The sequence below is a fragment of the Idiotropiscis lumnitzeri genome, chromosome 12, assembly GCF_059441095.1.
Source record: "Idiotropiscis lumnitzeri isolate Australia: NSW breed Sydney's pygmy pipehorse chromosome 12, RoL_Ilum_1.0, whole genome shotgun sequence".
Taxonomy (NCBI): Eukaryota; Metazoa; Chordata; class Actinopteri; order Syngnathiformes; family Syngnathidae; genus Idiotropiscis; species Idiotropiscis lumnitzeri.
The window spans coordinates 14541301-14563077 of record NC_142402.1 but is presented as its reverse complement, the minus strand read 5'-3'; the positions used below and the strand labels follow the sequence as shown (position 1 = coordinate 14563077).

The 21777-nt window shown below is 40.9% G+C and overlaps 1 protein-coding gene across 2 annotated transcripts in view; it reads right to left on the bottom strand.

Moving 5' to 3' along the window:
• ephb1 (EPH receptor B1) overlaps nt 1-21491 on the bottom strand; it is a 144596-nt gene extending 123105 nt beyond the window's left edge. For both annotated transcript variants that reach the window (XM_088310307.1, XM_088310308.1), the window contains exon 1: nt 21175-21491. In XM_088310307.1, coding sequence (XP_088166433.1) covers nt 21175-21235 — 61 coding nt within the window. In that variant the 5' untranslated portion in view covers nt 21236-21491. The remainder of the gene's footprint in view (nt 1-21174) is intronic.
• Nucleotides 21492-21777: the final 286 nt, after the last annotated feature.

Sequence of the window (21777 nt, the reverse complement as noted above, 5' to 3'; positions counted from 1 at the left end):
CGCCGCTCCTCCCCCTCCCCACAACCCGGCGTTACCCTGGTGTCACCCACGTGAGTCTTTTTTCCAGCGCCAATAAAAGGTATCGGCGGCGGTAACGTGTCCCAAAGTTGAACTGCTCTCAAACCTCACATTCACGCCAGTCATTGAAGTTGGTTTTGTCGCGATTTCACAGCTTGTCGCCCTGTGTATAAGGTGCGGAATGGGCGGCTGGAGTTGATACTGGAATTTCGAGCTTGTAAACTTGTAAAGTGGTGCCGGTGAGATAGGAGTGAGCAGAATTTTTGCTTTAACTTGCGCGCAAAAACTTAGGTTATGACTGCTGTGTGATGGGGGGTAAACTCAACTCAGAACTTTACTGTCAAACAAAAAAATAAAACAGACTTACACGCAACCACACAACTTTGCCTTAGAGGCCGTTAGTTTAATGCTAGCACATAACTGTTAAACGCCAAAGATGTCCTAATAAATAGCGACTATTGTAACCATTACAGCAGATTGGAACACAAAGAGTGCAGCAAAACATGTAAACAATTTTGTGGGTTACTTCATGTTGGTATTACTATATGGCCGTGAAGAAGAAAGGGTCAAACAGTCAATTGGGATTTGGAGTTTATTTTACATTATTACACAATAGTGACCTTTTGTAGAATTTTTTCACTCACCAAATAATCCATATACATAAAAAAACTAATAATAAAACAACTCCCCTCAAAAAATTAATCGAATTTAAAAAAACATGGGCGAAAATGAATAAAACTATTAACCCTGGAACAAATAATTAATTTCAATGATCAAACATGCCTCGAGCTATAATTGTTTTTGACGTACAAGCATAACAAACTAAACTTGTATCTCACGGCCCAACAGAGACAATCCCACCAATGAGCAAGCTGTAAAACTCCAAATCACTGCAATGGCACTTTGTTGTCTAATCATCTAAGTTGTCTAAAAAGGCCAGCCCAGTAAATACCGACTCGACCGTTTAATGTACGCCTGCCACGCACTAATTAGTGCAGCAAAAAAGCAGCTACAAACACTTCCAGTCCAGATATTGAGCTCAATGTTGGACTTGCCTGCTTGCCTGAATTAAGGCTGTGTGGGCGGGCGAGTGGGCCATTTGGGTTTTAATGAAGCACTGATAAATGGGTCTCAGGCACAAGCAGCCATAAGTCAAAGCGCAGGCAGAAGCAGAAAGCCGACAGAGAGACAAGCTGGACGCCGGCGAGGCCACGACATCGCCACTCTTTTTAATCGCAACTGGACTGTCATGCTACACATTCACAACAGATTCATTTAGTGTAAAGAGCGGAATAGTTCGGATAGGAGCAATATGTGCAGGGAAGAAAAGAAAAAAAAATAATAGGACGATACTGCCAAAACAGCACATAAAAGCAGTGGATTGGATTACGTAAATAAACTCATCGAAACCTCGAGACTGTTTCACGTTACAAAGAACAGAGTAGCATCAAAGCGCATTATGCTTAATACACTTCCTGATTTATCGCATCGTTCAGAGTCGTTCCAATAAAAACGTCACAAGATTGCTCCTGGTATTTTACAGGCACATCTTCCAGTTTTGCCGCGAGGAACATTTTATAAATAAAATATGTAAACGCGGAGGAGATAGAGAGCTGAGGTTCTGAGAGCAAAGGAGATTATGTGTTGTTCGTTAGCAGAATGGAAAACATGCAAAGCTGCAGAGGCATTCAAATGTGAAGTAAGTAATAAGGGTGAGGCCGGTTTATTAAACAAATCCCAAGAATACAGTAACCTCGTCTTCTAAGGTTCTTTAGAGCGGCGATTCTTCGCTGTTGTCACCCTGGGAGCCTCATTTTCCGCTTTTCGCCAATGCAATTTTACAGAAGTGAAGAACAATAAAGAACATGAATTGTTTAGAAAACATAAGTGGGCAATATCAGATTTTTTTTTTAACATAAATCATGATTACATGTATAAAGTGGCTTTCAGAGAAACCGGTTAAGAAACTGAAATGGAAGAAGTAAAATGAGAAAACGTGGCCACAAAATTTCACTCATCTTGGCACTGATCTAATCTTTCTAAGAAAGTCCAAATAATGTTATTTCCCAAATAAAAGTTAAGATCTACCTGCGATACACTTTGAATATTTCACTGGGCAGTTTTCATCTTACATTTGTAAGTGGGTGATTTGCTGTCATGTTTCGCACACAAACAACGCTCATCTGCTTCAGTGGCCGCTTGACATCAACTTTGCTCATCGTATATTGACAAGGTCAAGGGGACGTTGCACACAAATAGGTCTCGTGGGAGCCCTCGAAAGAAATGTGGCAGCAATAGGAACAAAAATGTCACCTTTTTGACCATAACTCGAAGATACCAGAGTATCAAGTGAAGGTTCTTTCTTGGCTTATTTGTGCAGTTAGCGGAAAGTACAAAAGGAGAAAGGGAACAAAAACATCTTGAAATATGTTGCCAACTTTATTAGAAGACTGTCTTTTTCATGAGAAAAAAAAGGACTGCTAGAAAGCAAAACAGTCACATACTTTTTCATTCGGTCAGAATTTGTTTTGCTAGCTTGTTGGTACATAGCTATTAGCTTAATGCGACCGAGACGATTAGCATGTTGACATGCGTCAAGAGTCCGTCAAAGTTGGATGCAACGGAGAGAAGCCGGTCTCTTTTCAAAATAAAAGATTTTTCGAATAATAAATATGGTCAATTGGAAGTACTGCACTTTTTTTCTGTCATCTGTGCGCTGCCCTGTCATTGAGTCATTGATCAAGACTTTAAGGGCGATTGAATTAAATTGTCAGAGAGCATATATACATTTTTCATCTCTGTTTTCCAGAGCTGTGTTTTGTTTTCCTTAGGTTGTTTTTATTTTATTTTTTTTTTAAATATTATGCTTTGTATTTGACAAATTGGGTGAATGTTTTTATGTTTGTTCATATAAAACTATGTTAAAAATCAATAAATATATGAAGAAAAAAAATCAGAGAGCAAGCCATTTCCAACAATTGTTCAATAATTTGTAATAAAAAAAATGAAAAAAAATATGACAACTTGTGGACTGACCAAGAATATAGATTTGTTAAAAAATAATATCACATTTACCAAACAAGGCTTCGGCTTGATGCCAGTGATATTCATGCGCACATTCTGACTTGCCTAAAATGTTCCACTTTTAATCATAAGCTACCGTATGTCTCCTGCCAGCAAAAAAAAAAAAAAGGCCCCGCGGCCTCACTACCAGCCAGGCAGTCAAACACTTCTGGGCGTCCACCTGTGATGATTCCACATCCAGAAGCTTGGCTGGTGCCCTAAAAACCTCTCCACTTGTATTCATTCTGAAATTGTGGCCCAAAGCCAATACAAAATGGCTCCATGCGAAATGTGGCTTGTCAAAACTCAGGCAATGATGTAGAGTGAATGCCTGCTGTTTGAAATGTCTGAATTAAAAAAGAAAGCAATCTGACCAGACACAATCACACCAATCAAGTAAGCAAGACCACTTATGTGCTTTTGAAAAAAAAAATGATTGAGGCAAAGATTGAAGAATAAACCTCATTGTTGTTAGCACCATTCACAACAGCTACTCCAAAATAACGCCAAACAAACAACAAAACTTCTCCAGATTGAAAAATTACTGAAAAGACGGCGAGTAATTTGCAATTAATTTTTGTGACTGAAGCAATTAACTTTGGTTAGCTGTGGAAATAAACTCATTTGAACACTCTTGCTTCCATCAGATGGCAAAGATTTTGAAGCCTTTCAAATAAACGCAAGGCACCCTATTAAGCAAAAAAAAAACAAAACAAATTAATAAATAAAAATAAAAAATTTTTGCGGGATACATAAAAAAAATCAAATAAATAAATAAATAAAAAAAGCTTTGCTGTTGTCCGTTAAACAGAATGAAAGCAAAAATAATTAGTGATTACGTCCGCCATTCCCAAAAAGTTTAAAGTGCATGAAGTGGCAATCAACTGAGTAATATTTAACTTATCGCGATGCGGTTCAAACAATCCCGATCCTAAAATCCCACATCAAACTGAACTCGTTGAGATATTAATTTGCACACGACAACTACGACATGCTGTTTTCGGTCCACTTTTTGCCTCATTGCATAAGAGTCCACGCCTGAGTCAAAGCACAGACAGACGAGTCCTTGGATGCAAAGCAGTCTGAGGGTATCCGTCCTTCAGTCCTTCACAATGGCTGCTCAGATTACTCACTTGTCGGCTTCCATGCAGTGGCAGAGATATGAGGGCCATTTATCAAAACAAAGCCACAGCCCAAGTGCGAAAGGAAATAGTTATGCATATATTTGTCATGGAGCAGCTGCTTGGTTTCTAATTATAAAAAAGAGGAATGGAAATGATGTATGCGCATAGTGATCGGTTCGGGTGAAAAAAAAAAAACAACAACAAAAAACAACTTTCAAAGTCATCATACTTGAAAGGGAATCGTTTTATCAATTTTAGGGATCTATTCAAAATCATGGACAGGCGCCTGAGAGAGAGAGAGAGAATTTCCGAAGTTAAAAAAGGTAAGAAGATAGTGCCTAATCTGCTCATCAAAAAACGGATTTCACTTCACACAAAGAGCGGCTCGTCTGAATTCGCTATAGCAAAAAATCCTGCCGAGCTTCCGGAAGACTCTCTCTTTCCCTGCCCTTTATCCACGTTCCCCTTTTCAATGGTTAATCTCTTTCTTCCAAACCGGTAGGAATCGGCAGATTAGCGGCGGGGGACATACCTCATGCAAATTTGGAGCTGCGGCAATATATGTCGACTCTGATTATTTATTATAATATCACGCACGTGGGCAGCGTATGCAGTCACCGCACGGCTTTCATGTACGTAGGTGTCGGATGAGTGTGAGTGCTACGCTTTATAACACAGTATAATTTGCCATGACCAGTCCATCAGAGGTTCCTCTAATCCTATTTAAATTAACAATCTGTAACCCACTCACTGGCTCTCTTTCTCACACACACACACACACACACACACAAATGCCACAGCATTTTTTCCCCCAACAACAGAGAATGATAAAAACACGTTTTCAGAATCCAAATATCTTTCCGAGGCAGTCTAAATCAAGCTATCTTTAAATCCCTTTCAGTGTAATTTGTCGTTGATGAGCGCCCGTCTTCAGCGGGCACGGCAAAAATCAAAGCAACAGCACTCGCACTCGCACTCGCGCTCACAAGATGTCGCCTCTTGCTGAGCTTTTGTGCGACTCAAAAGGCACAGCAATTCTTTCACCAACCGAGACGTGATGGCCCAATCTGTCCCATCCATTCAAGGGTCGCTGCCATCAGCATCACGTCACTTTGCAGAAAACCAAAGATTCTCTTGCAAAACTTTGAAGTCACCCGTATTCACAATATCTTTGATCAAGCCAAATGACAAAAAAAATGTGTCACTGGACAGAGAGTCTGCAACACAGCAATTGTGTCGTTATTGCAGCAAACCAAGAAGCGGTAGATTGTTGGAAAGTAAATCGCAGCTGCAAGATAACAATCCCTCGAACAGCGAAACAGCCACGAAGACACAAAGTGATCTAAAAAGCGCTAACTCAGGAGGCTGCCGAGGAAGAATGGCTTCTGTGATGGCCTACTTGTGTAGGCTGTAAACCTCATTAATGACCCTTTACCCTCAAACTCGACTTTTATTTTTTTTAATTAAAAGTCCGCAGGGATAAAAAAAAAAAAAAGTGCAAGCCCAGTCATGCAAGTCAGCACCATTGGGGTATGGCAAGACGCTGTTGTCATGGAAATACAATACAGGTGCCCCAAATTCTCCATTAACACGAGTGATCCCTCAAAGAGGAAGAGGAATTGGAAATGCCAATGCTGTAAATTCCTCCTTTTCACCAAAATATCTTAACTGGTTTTCAGATTTTCGTAGCCCAAATTTTACTTTCGGGGTCATTAACCGTCACCAAAGTGCACTGCAGTGTATTTAGACATGCTGTTGAATTATTTGCTTTACATGAGCTGGGTGTGACAAATAAACAATTTGAAGAGCGTTTTGCCTCTTATTTGCAGAAGTGTTTGCTAAGTGCCCACACCCACTCTGGGGGGGAAAAAACAAACCAACAAGGGATATATATATATATATATATATATATATATATATATATATTTATTAGGGCTGTCAATATTAAAGTGTTAACTCCAAAATATATATTTTTTTAAATTCATGCGATTAAATATTTTAACTCAAGTTAACTTAAAAAATAATTTGCATATCTTGCAAAGCCAAACCCTGTACCCGTATTAACTGTACATCTTTAGCACATCATCTCACAACAAAACACCCTCCTTAAGTTACCACTGCGCCTTGCAAACCAACACTGCTGGAGTGTGGCACTTGTGGGCAGAACCAAATGTACTGCATAAGTTTTGAGGAAAGAAAAATGCACGTAAAGATGACTCCATTTAGATCGTATTCAAAGATCAAAGAAAGTCTTTGATTTAAAATACACTTCATATTTGGTGGTTTTACATTAATTGCAAGATATTAGTCAAGTAAATATCTGCTAAAAGCTTCACAGAAAATAAAATAGTAGTAGAAAACAATTTGATTAATCGCTATAAATGATGGATTTTTTGCCATTAGTTTAACATTTTTTAGCGCTTGACAGCTCTTAGTATACATAACATACATGTGTAGTATATATACATACATATAATATATACACCTTGTATGCCAAAGTTGAGAAATTGTAACTGACAACAACTTCTTTGACACGATCATCATAAATCTTGCATTATGTGTTTGTTTTGTTGGGTGCAAGTGTGTGCGTGTGATTGATTGTTTTTTGACGCTGCGCCCCCGTGACAATACATCTTGCGTAATGGTCGAGCGGCTGCAAGGCCTCCCTCTTCATCGTCGGTTGGCGTAAATCAGTTGATTTGGCTTCCTTCCACGGACGCGTCCGAAGAGAACCCAACAAACAGCATCTCACGTCACTCACACCGCGCTTCCCGAACCAAACACACCCACCGGCTGGCCTTTTCAAGACAGACTGCCGCTCGTGTCTGCAGGACATCCCTCCTATGGATTTGCTGCAATACATTGCCCCCTCTCATCATTTTGGCCTCTCAAATCGGCCTGTCAGAGTATTTCCACCGTCTCAAAAGCCCAGATGGCTAGAGTCAGTGGGAGTGAGAGGAAAGAAAGCCCCCCCCCGCCCTGTAACGGGAAGATGACATGCGATGCACGGGGGTTCAAAATCTTATTGTGGGACAAGAACAAAGTGATACAGCAAACGTGGGTAATCCCTTTTGCGACAGGCTTACCGGCTCCATTTCTGTCAATGACTTTAAGCGTGTTGGCAGACCTGCCTGCTATGTATATTTCCCCCCCAGGGAAACCATGACAGTGAGACAACATTACAAGCGCATTCAAAGCATCTACTAATGCCGCAACAGCACCGGTCTGGTCACTTGAATTGACAACTTTCAGTATTTAGAAAATAAAACATCAACAAGGTTTAGTCATCTAATTTTTTTCAAATTCAGCGGGCCGGATTAAGACGTTTAACGGGCCGCATGTGGCCCCCGGGCCGTAGTTTGCCCACAGCTGTTCTAGACTCTAACGGGGGGGGGGGTAATTTATGGAGTTGAGCAGGAGACCGGGGAATTTAAACATAAGAAAAGATTTGACTAAAGTAAGGAAAAAGAACACAAAAACTATTATAAAAATTTTACAAACAGCCTACAGGTAACAACAAAATTCTCTCATCTCGACTCGTTTCCAAATCACAGGCAATTTATTCCATGTGATTCACCCTATAGTTAGATGATTTATTAAATGTAAATAGTTAGACCTGCAATGTAAATCAAGCCAGATAAACCTTTGAAGCATTATTGTTCCAATAGAATTCTGGGGACGATACAGAACATCTGTGATCAGCAACAGTCAGATGGATGCGCTTGAACGAGCATGAAAAATCTCTTACAGGCAACAATTCATTCAAACGTCTTTGTGCTCAGACAGAAACGACCACCCAAAAGATATATGACGGAAGGCCCAAACGATTGGGATGTAACCAAATAGTTTCACCTCCCAATGGGACTCTGATTTTATTTTTTTATTTTTTTTTGGGCGCATTTACTTATGCGGCTAGGTTTAAGCGGGAGATGTGCTTTGAGAAACAGTGTGAGGTGAGTGGAATATTCAAGAGAGCGGATGGGGAAACGATGGAGCTTGAACTAAATGGGGGAGGAAGAAAAAAAAAAATGAGGCAAGGCAGACAGGGGAACTCATTAACTTCTCTTTAATAAAGCCTAAGCCACTTGGGGACCCTTTCCTTCATCTAGCTAGACACACACACACGCACACACACGCACACGCACACTCATGTTGTATATTATCAAGAACAATGTATATTATTCCTCTAAAGTGAGGCGCTCCGTGATGAAAATCTTAGATAAAAACCTTAATGCAATTTATCCAATGCCGCCAAACATTCCAACAAGCACTTATTCGGAATTAATTCGTATGCGCATGTTGAATAAAAATATTTTTAGTGCTGTGGAAGTCAATACCATGCAAGACAATATGTTACAGACAATCAGGTAAATCTGTCACGAAAATACTCGGTGAGTGTCGGATTTCATCCCTCTCCCTTATGCATGACGTGTTCAGAGGAAAAATGGAAATGAAAGTGGTGCAGGACCCAGTTCTGGATTCCCTCGGGTCATTGGCGTCGATGGAATAAATTTGCAGGCATGTCGACGTAATGCTCAGAGGGCATCGAGCCTTTTCTGTAACCGGTCCCTCTCTTTGGCAGCCGGCTAAATGTTAAGCAAACCCTCTCGCTGCCCATCTTTAAAACGTGTCTTAAAACTAATTTTTATTTGCTGCCTTTTGACTCAGCATGAAATTTGTATTTTGGTTTTACAGTTTTTATTGTTAATTTGTTTTATTGTTTGTTGTTCTGTGACTTACTTTTGCTCCACGCTTGTGGTGATGTGAAAATGAAGCAATAGCACATTTTATAGCTTTTTTTTTTGGATCATAAAATGTTTTCAGACCTTTTTTTTTTTTTTTTTTTTTTAATCATGTCAATCACAAACGCTGTTATTTTGCAATTGGATGGTCAAGGATGTGGAGGCGGAACTTGCGCCTGCCAGCACAAAACAACACTCGACAAGGCTCAAAATAGACAATTTCAACCCGAAGGCAGCACAGAACGTTTGCACGGTTCAATGACCAATCCCATTTTTTTTTTTTTTTTGCACCAACAAATCTTTAATATCGTTCCTCTCGAAAGGTGCGCGTGACTTCATTTCCCCAGCATAATACGCAACATCCATCAAGCCGATTTTCCAATTCATCATTACCATGCGCACAATCGCTCATTCACTCCTGAAACAATTTGGGTTATTACAACTAAAATACATTAACATTTGCGATGCATTAGCATACCCAAAGGGACCTGGTTTAACATTGATTACAAGTCACGGTGTGCATTTCGATGCCGCTCAGCCTCATTCTCACACACCTTCTAGCGGTGAAGCGTTCCAACCCCCTGCAGTGAAGCAGGTGCCGTGATATGCTCTTGCCTCCCACGATGCACGCTGACAGACATGCGTGCACGCAGACACAAACACAAGTGCATGCGCGTAAGTGCATGTCTTTAAAGACAGAGCTGTGAAGCAGAGGTGACAGGTCTCTCTGGTTGCGAGCCATCTTCAGCAAATGTAGCGCTAATTGCCATTCCCCCACTGACAGAGAGCAGCATGGAGTCAACACGGGAACCCAGATGGAACCCAATATGGCGTCATGGACTTTATGAGGGGGGATTATGGGCAAGAAGTAGGGCTGAAGGATTTGAGGGAGGAAATTGGGAAATTAAATACTATTTTGAGAGTTGATCCTGGTAATGAATTATGAATTTGGGCGAAAGGCGAGACACTCAGAACAATTTGGCAGCCAATCGCGCGGCACATGTAAGACAATTATTCACACTCACATTCACTCCTGTTGTGTGTTTTTAGCAAGTTGAAGTGTGTGTTCATAGATGGGGGGAAAAAAAAAAAAAAAAAAGTGTTCTCTCAGTGTCGCATGTTTTCACACAGGTGGGTTTTGTATCCGCAAATGGGGCTTTACTTTAATTTCCAAATCTGCAGACTGTCTCCACACGTCAACCGACATATTGGACATGCTTCACAAATATCGTATGGTAAATTTACTCAATTTAAATTTCCTATATTAACTAAAATGAAAATTGAATAAAAATTTAACAAAATAAAATAAAACAGAGAGAGTGCTTTTAAAAAAAAGATAACTACCAAACTATATTTTACATTTATAAAACATCTTAAAATCAACTTTAGCTTTAAAACAAGTCCGTTTATGACTTTGTCAATTAATTTCATACATTATTTTCTAGAGTTAATTTCAAACAGATTTATTTCAGGTGCACCGTTCGGCTGTACAGAGGACAGACGGTCAAAAGTCCGAAAATATTCCATATATACATATTAAAAAATAAATAAATAACTAAAACTAATACTGACACTAATAACAATTGAAAATAAATAAAGCATTATCAATTAACAAACGTATATAAACTAAAACTAACAGAATTTTAAAAGGACAAAAGTAAAAAAATAAATAAATAAAAAACTATGATGAAAAATCCCAAACTATCATAACCCTGAATGTGCCATTAATTTGATTTACTTTGTCTACTATAAATCCACAAGAGAAAAAAGATCTGAATTATGTCCGCCTTTTCCGTCTAAGAAAAGAGAGCCATCTCCTTGTTTGAGTGACAGACGAGGCTCCACTTCACACATTCAGTACATCATGGAAGGTGATACATATGTTGAAAAGCGGCTCAAAGTGTCAGGCCACACATAGATGCACAAATACGCCACGCCACAAACATGAAATGTCAACAGGCCATAAATCCCTCCGACGATTTCCAAAATGTTCCACAACGGAGTAAAAAACTATTTCCTGTCCCTGTCATCGGGTGAATTATTCTGTATTTTCATGCAATGGGGGCTTTCAACAGTATTTCCAGGTATGTTTATGGCCGAATCCAGAGGATATTCAGATCAAGTTTCAGTTTTTCTTCCGCTGAGTAAAACCAGTTTGGACATGACAGCGCACACATACACACCAGCAATTCCTGCACTGACCCAAACAAGCAAGTCAAGCACATTCCTGCTCCAAGCAATTTCCTCAATCTTCTCAGAACAGACCGGATTCCATTACACGCCGTACCTCGCTGTTATCTCTCGCGGAAGTATCAGCAAACAGAGTTATAAAAAAGCATAACCCCAATCCAAATGTCACCACTGTGCAATAAAAACTAACTGGCAGGAGCAAAAATATTTTCCAAACTTCTTTTGAGGAAAATCTTTTCAATTAGAGAGCCAACGTGATAAAAAAAAAAAAATATATTGAATTTGTCAATTATGAGCCAATTAGCAATGTGCTGATGTCACCACCATGTGAAAGGAAAAAGCAATTAGAAACCATTAGAGCACGAACGGCGAAAATCTACCGTCCGGCGCATAATACGAAGCGTGTCAATTAAAGTACGGTTTTGAAAATGGAGTTGAAGGTGAAGCACTCCACGACCAATCCAGCTTCTTGTCTTTTGACTCTTTTCTATATATTTTTGGGGAAATAAACCACCGTACACGGATGGCTGGAACGCCATACGACGGGGCTGAAAATGAGACGGCTGAGCAGATATGGTAAATAGTGTCTAATTAAACCCATGACAATGTTATATCGACGCCATCTGCTTTAATCTGCTACGAGTGCCGTAGATGTGGCGCTATATATTATTTCCGAAATGACTGTACAGCTGCCTCCAGAAATGTTCAGTTTAAAAAATAAATAAAAAAAATAGATAAAAAAAAAGCACAAGGGGGAAATAATTGGATGTTAACAGCACTCATCGTCGTAAAAATAGATTAAAAATTCTGTCATATTTACGTATAAAATGTTTTTGAATTGATGTCATGGGAAAGTTCCTATAGTTATCGGCACGGCTCACACCATTTGCTCAGTCTATTAACTGGGCCCCAAAACGCAAAGAGCGACCACATAAATGATGAAAAATTATGTTAGCGTTCATAAAAGCCAAATAATCCATCAGAAATGCATCCGCCTTTCAAACAAACAGAGGACGCTCATGGCATCTGTCATTCCCTCCCGCTGCTGTGATCCATCGTACCGTTACGTCGCGCACAAGTCACTATCAATCTTTAAGCCGAGGAAACAAACAGACAGAGATTGAAAGAAGGATTTATTTTTTTTTTTTTTGTAAACGCAATGACCAGACTTCACGCTTCTTTTTTTTTTTTTTTTTTCGTAAAAAGTTAATTGTTTAAGTGGAAAATTGCATTCAACCAAAGTCATCTTTTCAGCTACTCAACGTTTTCTGCAATGGTGTCCTCTTCCGGCACATTTGATGTCAAGTGTCTGAAAAGACTTTTAGCGCAATTTGAGTGATATATCCTGGAATCTGCTCACACAAACCGTGGTATGGATGACCTTGTCGAGAATCGGATTCTTCCTAAGGCCTCTCACCTACACTTTTGAGAAATTCACTTAGGAAGCAGCTTTCTAAATGTGAAAATGGGTGTAATGGATTTTGTTGCTGGTGTGAATTTTCTTTTTTTTTTTTTTTTTTTTTTTTTTAAGATTCGGTTGCAAAAAAAAAAATAATAATAAATTCAGGTAGCTTTATTGTGTTCACAACAAGACGTTTTTTTTTTTCTCATTTAAAAGATTTCATCTGATATACTGTATGGATCCACGTAATACACTGTACCCAGACGAATCAATGAGAAAAACATGAAACCGTGTCGAGTGCGATGTTATCAAGCAAAGTCATTAACTGCGTTTTCTCCCTGAGAGGGTATACGTTCACAAGCGTATTGGAAATCATCAACAAAAGATCAGTTCCTCTGCATGGAGTCATCGTAGTCACCCAATACTGACGAGTGCCGCCATGACATTTCGGTACGACTACATGCAGACATTCCCGTCGAACTGATGACTGGCTATCTAATAGAGTGTGAAGCTAACATCAACGCTTTAAATATGAGCAAGCAGGAAATGGAGACGACATCGGAATAAACCATGGAGGTTGAGGGAATACTTTTTATAGGATTTGATCTTGTTCAATGGACCCCTTGAACACCTGGCGTTTGATTTGTTAGATAATGGTATATGCGCTGGTAATTACTGTGTTTAGGCAGAGTCAAAGCTTTTATTATGGTCTGGCAGAATTGCTGACTTGAAAGCAAATTAGTCATTAGTTACACCTTGAATTGTTGCATTTGATTCTGGTAACAAAAGTAGAAATTAAAAAAAAAAATGTTTAGAAAATTTTATTTTATTTATTTATTTATTTTTTATTTTTTTTTAATTTGTCTGTTTATGATTGGTTGGCAGGCTACTTGGCGGTTCACAAAGTATAACCCAAGATTTTGCAAATGGACAGATGGCGCCGTTTTAATTGGGGTGGATTCTCTAGTAGGTCAATTGTAATGTTCCCTTTCTTGTGTAAGAAAGAATTTCCCTTTTTTTTGTTTTTTTTTTTTGTTTTTTTTGTTGCATAACCTTGCAAACCAACTACATAAAGATGCATAGCTGCGGGGTACAGCACTTAAAAATAACCCACTAATCAAACATCCCTGATACGCATAAATGAGAAGATAAAGAAAGAACAGGAACAACAGTTTAAAGAAAATCTGAAGTTAAAAATAGCACCTTGGTCGTCGTTGCTGAGCTTTGTGCCAGAATTAGCAAATGCGATCCTTGCTAATTGTTTGTTCGCTCACATGAAAAAAAAAACGCCTTCTAATCATTTGTTGTGATATGCCTTGGAAAGAAACCAAATTTCTCAACATCCGTCTTTTCAAAATATTATTTTAAAAATCCCAAGAGCATGTTCTGCTCGACATGCAGTGTATTTCGGAAAATACAGCAGTTACATCATCGGAATGTCTCTCATAGCGGTAACCACAGTTTTCACACTAATGCAAACGCTGCTCTGAACATTATTCACTGCCGATGAGATTAGTGTAAATAAAAAAATAAAAAAAGGCAAATCACACTCCCTGCAGCCATGCAAGGCGATGAACTCCCAGATGCGTTGCACGCTGATGCACTCTCCGTTGCGGCCTTAGCAGCGAGAGTCGCCAATCTCCTCATTAGCACGGAGGAGATTGTAAGCAGATACGGGTCTGTCCTCCTCCTCTCGCTTTGTCCTCTCACAAATGAGTCCTAATCCTTGTCCGCTTTCTTCCCTTGAACAAAATGAAGGTCACATTGTGGAGGACGACACAGAAAGGAAAAGTGACTCAAAAGAATGCAACTGTCTTCCGTCAAGACCCACTTGTGCGTATTCAATAAGATTTAGATTTCTCGTGCTTTTTTTTAAGCAACATTGTGACCTTGAGATACGGTGTAAGATTGAAAATGGATCACCATATTTTGCTCAGACAACCAGCAACCCACTAAAAGAATGTTTGCTTTGTAGACACTGTAAGCATATACAAATTGATCACGTTTTGGGAGCAAAGTTTCTTTCAATGTATCTTTTGCACTTTCCAGGTGTCAGCCAAGGAACCGCTTATAAATCAAGATGCTGACACTCATTTCCCATCACACTACACTTCAAATCAATAGTTAATTACCTCCAAAACACAGCATCCTCTTATCCAGCTCGAGAGGTGGACAGCAGGCCTGTCAGGTATTGGCATACGGTGCTATAAAGGTTAAGATAGATGAATTAAAAAAAAAGGTCCTCACACTGCAGCTAGCTACTTAGTTGGCCGTTTGGTGTTCGTGTCTCAGACACGTCATCATTTTCCCACTACACTATGTCCCCCGTTTTCGCACACATATGAGGACAATTTCTCTATGCTTGGCCCACTTTTGCCACGATCCCTCGCGGTTAGGTGAATAGTGAAATATGTTCACATGTCCTGAACGTGGGAGCTGCACTTACTCATTAATAATGACACAGGCTGCGGGCTGCAGACCCTTAGCTCAGTCTCTGCTCATTTCCTCCGTACAAATGACAGCCATGTGTGTGTGCGTGTGTGTGTGCGCGCGGAGGGGAGTTGGGAGGATACGTGGGGTGGTAGCGAGCGTACATACATGCGTGTGTGTCTCGGGTCACAGCTGCAAGTGTGCGCATAAGTAGTCCAATTATATTGCAGATGTGGGTCCCCATTTTGAGGGTACAACAAGTAAGTCCATTTCATATAAATCAGCATTGGTGCATGAGTGTGTGTGTGTCTATGAGGAAAAAGACTGCAGGGGAGTCGTCGCTGATTTAATCAGAAATGCAACAGCTTCCACCTATGAGCATAATTTCAGCCCCATTACGATTCTGCCGTTTCATTTCTTTGAGCTATAGAGATGTAGCTTCCCCTGGGCCGGAGAGTGTTTTAAAATATACAGCGCCTCATTCGCCATCTTGCTGCTTTAGTCAGACTATTTTGTACGTGCAGACCTGGAAGGATAAAATAATTCCAAGGAGTTTGCAATTTGCCCAGCCAACATTCCATCCCTTTAACCAGTGCTTCTCAATTATTTTATGTTACACCCCCCCCCCTAGGAAAAACAAAATCATTTGCGACCCCGCCCCACCACCCAATCGCTGCCTAAATGATAAATAATAGCATACAAACCTAGACCGTTGAGTTGATACTTGCTCCGCACAATTGGCAAGGAGAGCGCCACTGCCAACTACTGGAGTGCATGTGCAATTACACTTTATTGTACTATGGCGGGAAAAAAAGCATGTTCCCCAGGGTCACATGCGCTCCAACATTTTCAAACCTCATGAAAAAAAAAAACTCTCTAGGAGGACCAAGCCCGGCTGCATGGCTCCAGAATAAGTAAAAAATCGTCACAAGACAGATTATGCGGTTCCAGGAAGGGTGGCCAAATGAAATTTAGTACTGTATACGATATTGATTACAAGCAACTTACAGAGATTGGGGCGCATCCATAGCTCTTAGCATTGAGCCACACTTCATGAACAATTAGAAACTAAATCTGATAAGGCTTTCTCTTCTTGACGCTGTGCTCAACACGCAGCTTCTGAAAAGGGCTCGTCTAACTGGTCTCCATCTGCGAAGATGGGTCAATGCGCCCAATCAATTTTTAGCGCTGCCATTTTCCAGCAAGTGCATCTCTGAGGGGTTATCTCTTGAGGTTGCATATGCATCAAATAGAATTGACAAGTGTGTCTTTGGGGCTTTGTTTTTTTGCGCTTGTGTTGTGCTCCCGGGGGTTTACCAGGAAACAGATGACTTGCACAGTTTGAGGCTACACACCCCCAACACGCTGCCCCTTGCTCCTGTGCGGCAATATGTCTCGACGCTTGGTGCTGCAGTGAGTCTTACTCATTCCAGAGATTGGACCGATAGGGATTTAGACCTTATACACACACTCTAAGCCACCTGCCATGATAAGGTCCAAGCAACATGAGGGAAGGCAAGTGTAACTTGATAGCATCTCTGTGGCTAATCTCGAGATGGAGGAATGTGAAGAAGGCACTGAAAAACAACGGCACATAAATTCTACCACAAAGCGAATACAAAATAAGTTGGAGTCTGGAATTAATTGAGGCAGGAAACCAGAACATGGCAAAGTTTTTTCTTTTTTTTTTTCTCTCTCTCTCTCTCTCTCTCCTCTCTCCTCCTCATCTCTCTCTCTCTCTCTCTCTCTCTCTCTCCTCCTCTCCTCTCTCTCTCTCTCTCTCTCTCTCTCTCATCTCTCTCTCTCTCTCTCTCTCTCCTCTCTCTCTCTCTCTCTCTCTCTCTCTCTCTCTCTCTCTCTCTCTCTCTCTCTCTCTCTCCTCTCTCTCCCTCTCTCTCTCCCTCCTCTCTCTCCCTCTCTCTCTCCCTCTCCCCACCTCCCCACCTCCCTCCGACTAAGTTGAGTGGATTCAACATCGGGTTATCAAATCAAGACATATAGGATGGTACTGTACTTAACATTCGGATACACTTAACGATGTTTGATTTAAAAAGAAAACAAAAAAGGCAAAGCCTATTTAAAAACAACCAAACTATTTCTTGGATCCTAAAGCGCTTGAGTAAATTCAGTACTGCTGTCATGTGCCCCACTGTCCCTTTAAATACTTGTACAGTAACATACACAGATTGAAGTGAAATAAATAAATAAATAAAAAGGTATGCACACATACACACCCCCACCTAGCATCCACCATCTGGCCTTCCGAGGGCTCATATGTCTCTGGGGTAAAGTGAGCTGCTCGGTGTGCTGTGAGCGTGCGTGCGTGCGTGGGGGTGTGTGGGGGTGTGTGTGTGTATGTGTGTGCATATGCACGTCATGTTTTGGAGTGAGCAGAAACCAAGAGGCTGAGTGAGGAGTTACAGTTCACGTCAATGCTGCAGAGAAAATGTGGAAAAATGATATTGTGATGAAACCAATCCGCACGCACACCATTAGTTCAAGCTCCAGCACCCGCACATGAGGGCAGTACTTTTACACAACGTGCATCACATTATGACGCCGCAGGTACACAAGCAGCAGGCAGGGGTCGGCGCCACAGCCCACACCAGCGCATTGGTGGTCTTTTCACTATGGGTAAAATAAGGTTCCATTACGGAATGAGGCCATGTCTGCCGCTGCCCCCTGCTCGCCATAATGGCTTTAGCGCACTTGCAACAAGACAGGCAACTCACTGTATATTACACACACAGCGGTAGAAAACGGGAGGAAATTGAATTGTACATTAGGTGGTCTCAGCAGTTGTGCCTTTGGGCAAAATAAACTTGAGTCTTTTGAGTGATACCGCCCGAAGCAGAGAGAACAGTTCAGTGAGATGCTGAACTTCATGGGCGTATGTCACCAAGGACACATCCAGTGATGTCATCCATTAAGAGCAACATGGCTGATTTTTTTTTTCTGTCGTTAAATTCATACATAGAGCAGTACACATAAAGAACTCGGTATTTAATCATTGGTTATTTTAATTCAGTTAATTCGTAAGATGATTAAAATAAAAAAACACTAAAGCAATTTCGATAAATCTCGCGAAAAGACGCCAAGCCATATTGACATCATTCAAGACTTCAGGGCAACTATTTTCCACATTTCAATCATTCCAACATTCCCGAAACGCCCACACGGTGTCAAATTAAGAGTCCTAAATTTTCACAATGAAATTCCCAAATTTAGAAAGATTTTACACATTTAGCTTGACAGAGTCCAACATCAGGGTTGTTCCTTGCCAAATAACCGAGGGGGGGGGGGGGGGGGGGGGGGTTAACCTAGCATATTTTGATTTCAATGAAAATGTGTGTAGTTGTTGACATTGATCGGACAAATCTAAATCTCAAATTTCAGGTCAATTGGAGCAAGGGTGTGCAAGTTACACGTTTTCAGCAAAAAGGGGCGTGGCTAACTAACTTAGAACCCTTATTGCTTAGGAACTACCTGGTCAATCTTCACAAAGCATATATTGTTGGAAAGAGAATCGAAAAACGAGTCCAATTCCACAACAATGTACAAGATTGATGGATATTTTCCTCCCTTGACCTTAAACCTAAAATTTGAACTTGAAATTGACTTTGTGGATCACATGACCTTCACAATATATTTTCATGAAATGTAATCTTACATGTTCTCTAAACCTAGTACATTTCAGTGAAATAGTGTATACAATTTGGTTAAGCACCAAAAAGGAGTAAAATTATCTGTTAAAGGAATTTTCAGATCAAACATTTTCAGATTTTTGGGATGACATAAGGCATTGGCATAGAACGACATTTCAAACTCTTTTGCTCATTCAGGGCTACATTGTGAGAGCTAGCTCATTTACAAAATTCCTCAATTTTCACAATAAAATTCCCAAATTAAAACATATTCGACACAGTTATCCACCTTCCACATTTCTTGACCGATTCCAACCAACAAATTTCAAATATCCAATTATTCCAACATCTTTTGTAGTACAGTTCCAGCATTTCCATGCAGAAATTGAAAATACTTATAATTATTATTATAATTGGCTAACATGTGACATTGATTATTGCGTAACCATGCCTAGAAGTAATTGGCTAACATGTGACATTGATTATTGCGTAACCATGCCTAGAAGTCACTGAAACTAATCGGATCACACTACCTGGCCGCAAGCAGCACTATTTTGCCGTCGTAAGAGAGTCAACATAAAATCAGTTATGGGAAGTTAAACCACATCGACGCAGACCTCCGTTGTCGTAGCGGGCGCTACTATTTATAACGCAACATTCCGAGGGACCGGTTGTGGCTCGTTCTCGTATCAAAGTAAATCTGCATTTCAACTTAGCCGATGTTGTCAGATAACAGAGTTCCCGCAATTATGCAGTCTTGCTCAATTTCGGCTAGTTTGTCAAACATGCATAGACCCTGTCGGGCTCCATATGACCCCCCCACCCCACCCGCCGGCTTGTCTCACTTTCCACGCCCAGTCTACCGTTGTACCATATCCCCGGTCCCCTCCATCAACCATTTGGTTCCAAGCTGTTGAATGAGCAGGTTTATTTCAGCATAATTGGTTTAAGGGAAAACAGAAACAAGAAATGTCGAATTACGACCGTGTCTGGACCGAACCACACGCCACGGAGCGAATATGAGTAAGGGGAAGACTTTTGGGGGGGGGGGGAAGAGGGAATCAGGGATGACAGACATGAAGTAGATGCACCAAGTAGAGGTGGGACTGCTGTTTGTTTTCCTAATGGGATCCACGTCCTCATTCTTACGCCCTTTCACATTACTGTTATTGTACGGATGCCACCCAATATAAATTGAACATCGTTAATTAAAATTCACCCTCACAGATTTGATCACAGCCTTACATAAACATTTGAAAGGTGATAAGAGTGTTCGTGTTAATGTGACTTTTCAACGCTACACGCACACACAATAAAAAAGGATGAAAAGAGCAACAGATTGGAGTTCAGATCAGATTTGAACCTGCCTGTGGGACAAGCGAATTTCAATTAGTGACCCAAACAAGGAAATCACTTCCATCCTTGTTACCGGGGTAACCCCAAGAGTCCCATCCCTCCCCATCTGTTTCCCAACCTCACCATCTTTTGAAATAGAAAACACCCAACCCCTTTTGCGCACCCTCCACTAATCTTAATAGCAGAACTGACCCGTCGTCTCCACAACTGCATGCAAAGTTGAAGAGCACATACAAAGAGGCCGCAGTGGAAAAAAAATTAAAACAGTTAGGATCAGATAATTATTTGTCTTGCCACATTACAAGTTCTGTTAAATTCCAAACGAAAGAGCAAGCGCACAATAAAATGCGAGGAGATACTGTGGATGTCTGACCACAGCAGAATGTCCCTGTGGGTCCCGAGGCGGAAATGAAAAACACATTGAAGTGAGGACACATTAGCTTCTAAAGGCCACACTACTGTTTCCTGCGCAGATAAGTGTGTGTGTGAGAAATAAAAGAGGGTGGCAGAGATACAAAGACAGTCTGCGCTGTCGATTGTTATGATAGAGAACGGTGGTGAGTAACATATGGCCCGTGGGCTTTTAATGGCCTTGTGACCGCATTTGAACAGGCCGATCAAATCACCTCTTATTGGAGAGATGCACACCCCAAAATAATTAGCATAAATTCATCCATCTTCTATGTTGCATACTAGCTGACTTTGAGCGAGAGTGAGGGTGCACCCCAGATTGGTCGTGGGACACATACATTCCATATTTTCAATATACATCATATGATCAAATGAAAGGAAAGACCCCCCTCACCAACTCTATGTTAGGTAAATGGGGGTTTTTTTTAACAATCGGAATTGTTTCACATTGTGAAACAATTTCAGCAATGATAAATGGAGATGCATTGAGGGTTTCAGCATTTCTAACACAGCAGTTAAAGAAAAGGTGGAAATCACTATTAAAGCGGGTGATTTTCTCAAGCAACAAAGAACACTATAGATGGGCAGGACGGACGCGTGAGACACAGAAATGCATTGAAAGACGTTTTAAGCAAACACAAAAATAAAGCTGCTGTTCTCCACGTGAATGACAATTGCAGCATCTCTGTGAAAGTGCAGCAGCATATGCACAACAACATTCTCAAAGTGTCAAATAGAAGTCATCCCACACCCACCAGGAGTACACACGTTAGGTTTCTATGTATTGGCATTACCTTCCATTGCTGAACAAGTGACGAGCATCACGCCAAAGAGCGCGAACAAATCCACTCTCATGGCAAAATGTTGGCTCTCCACAGCGTGTCCACCCAAACTGCCAACACGCCCGGAAGGTGCACCTTCGAGGAATCCTTCGCTTCTCAACAGCGGGTACTCCAGCAGATAGCCACAGTGTCGGAAGTCACATTTCAAGGCGTAGTAAAACAAAGTGTGTCACAAGGGCGTTGTGTGCAAATGTTTCAGGTGGAGAAGGCAGCCCGTAGCGAGTGAGGGGAAAGTGGGGTGAGGGACACGCGCGGAGGTGAGGGGAGACCCCACATTGCCAGCTCAAAGCGCTGCTCTTCGCTCTGTGGCCAATCAGCAGCGGCGATCGGGACTCGCTGCCCAATCAGGAGTGTGGCTCCGCCTACCCCGGGCTGTCAAAACACCAAACTTCTTCGACCCGCTCCAAGCTGTTTCCGTTTAACTGTAAGGGAGTAGCACCCCCAACTGGAGATATTTTGAAACTACATCCACTAATCACTTCTTGAGAGTATTTCCATGATAAAGGCTCTTGCTTGCTTTTATTTTTTCCTCTATAACCACCTCAAAAATATAAA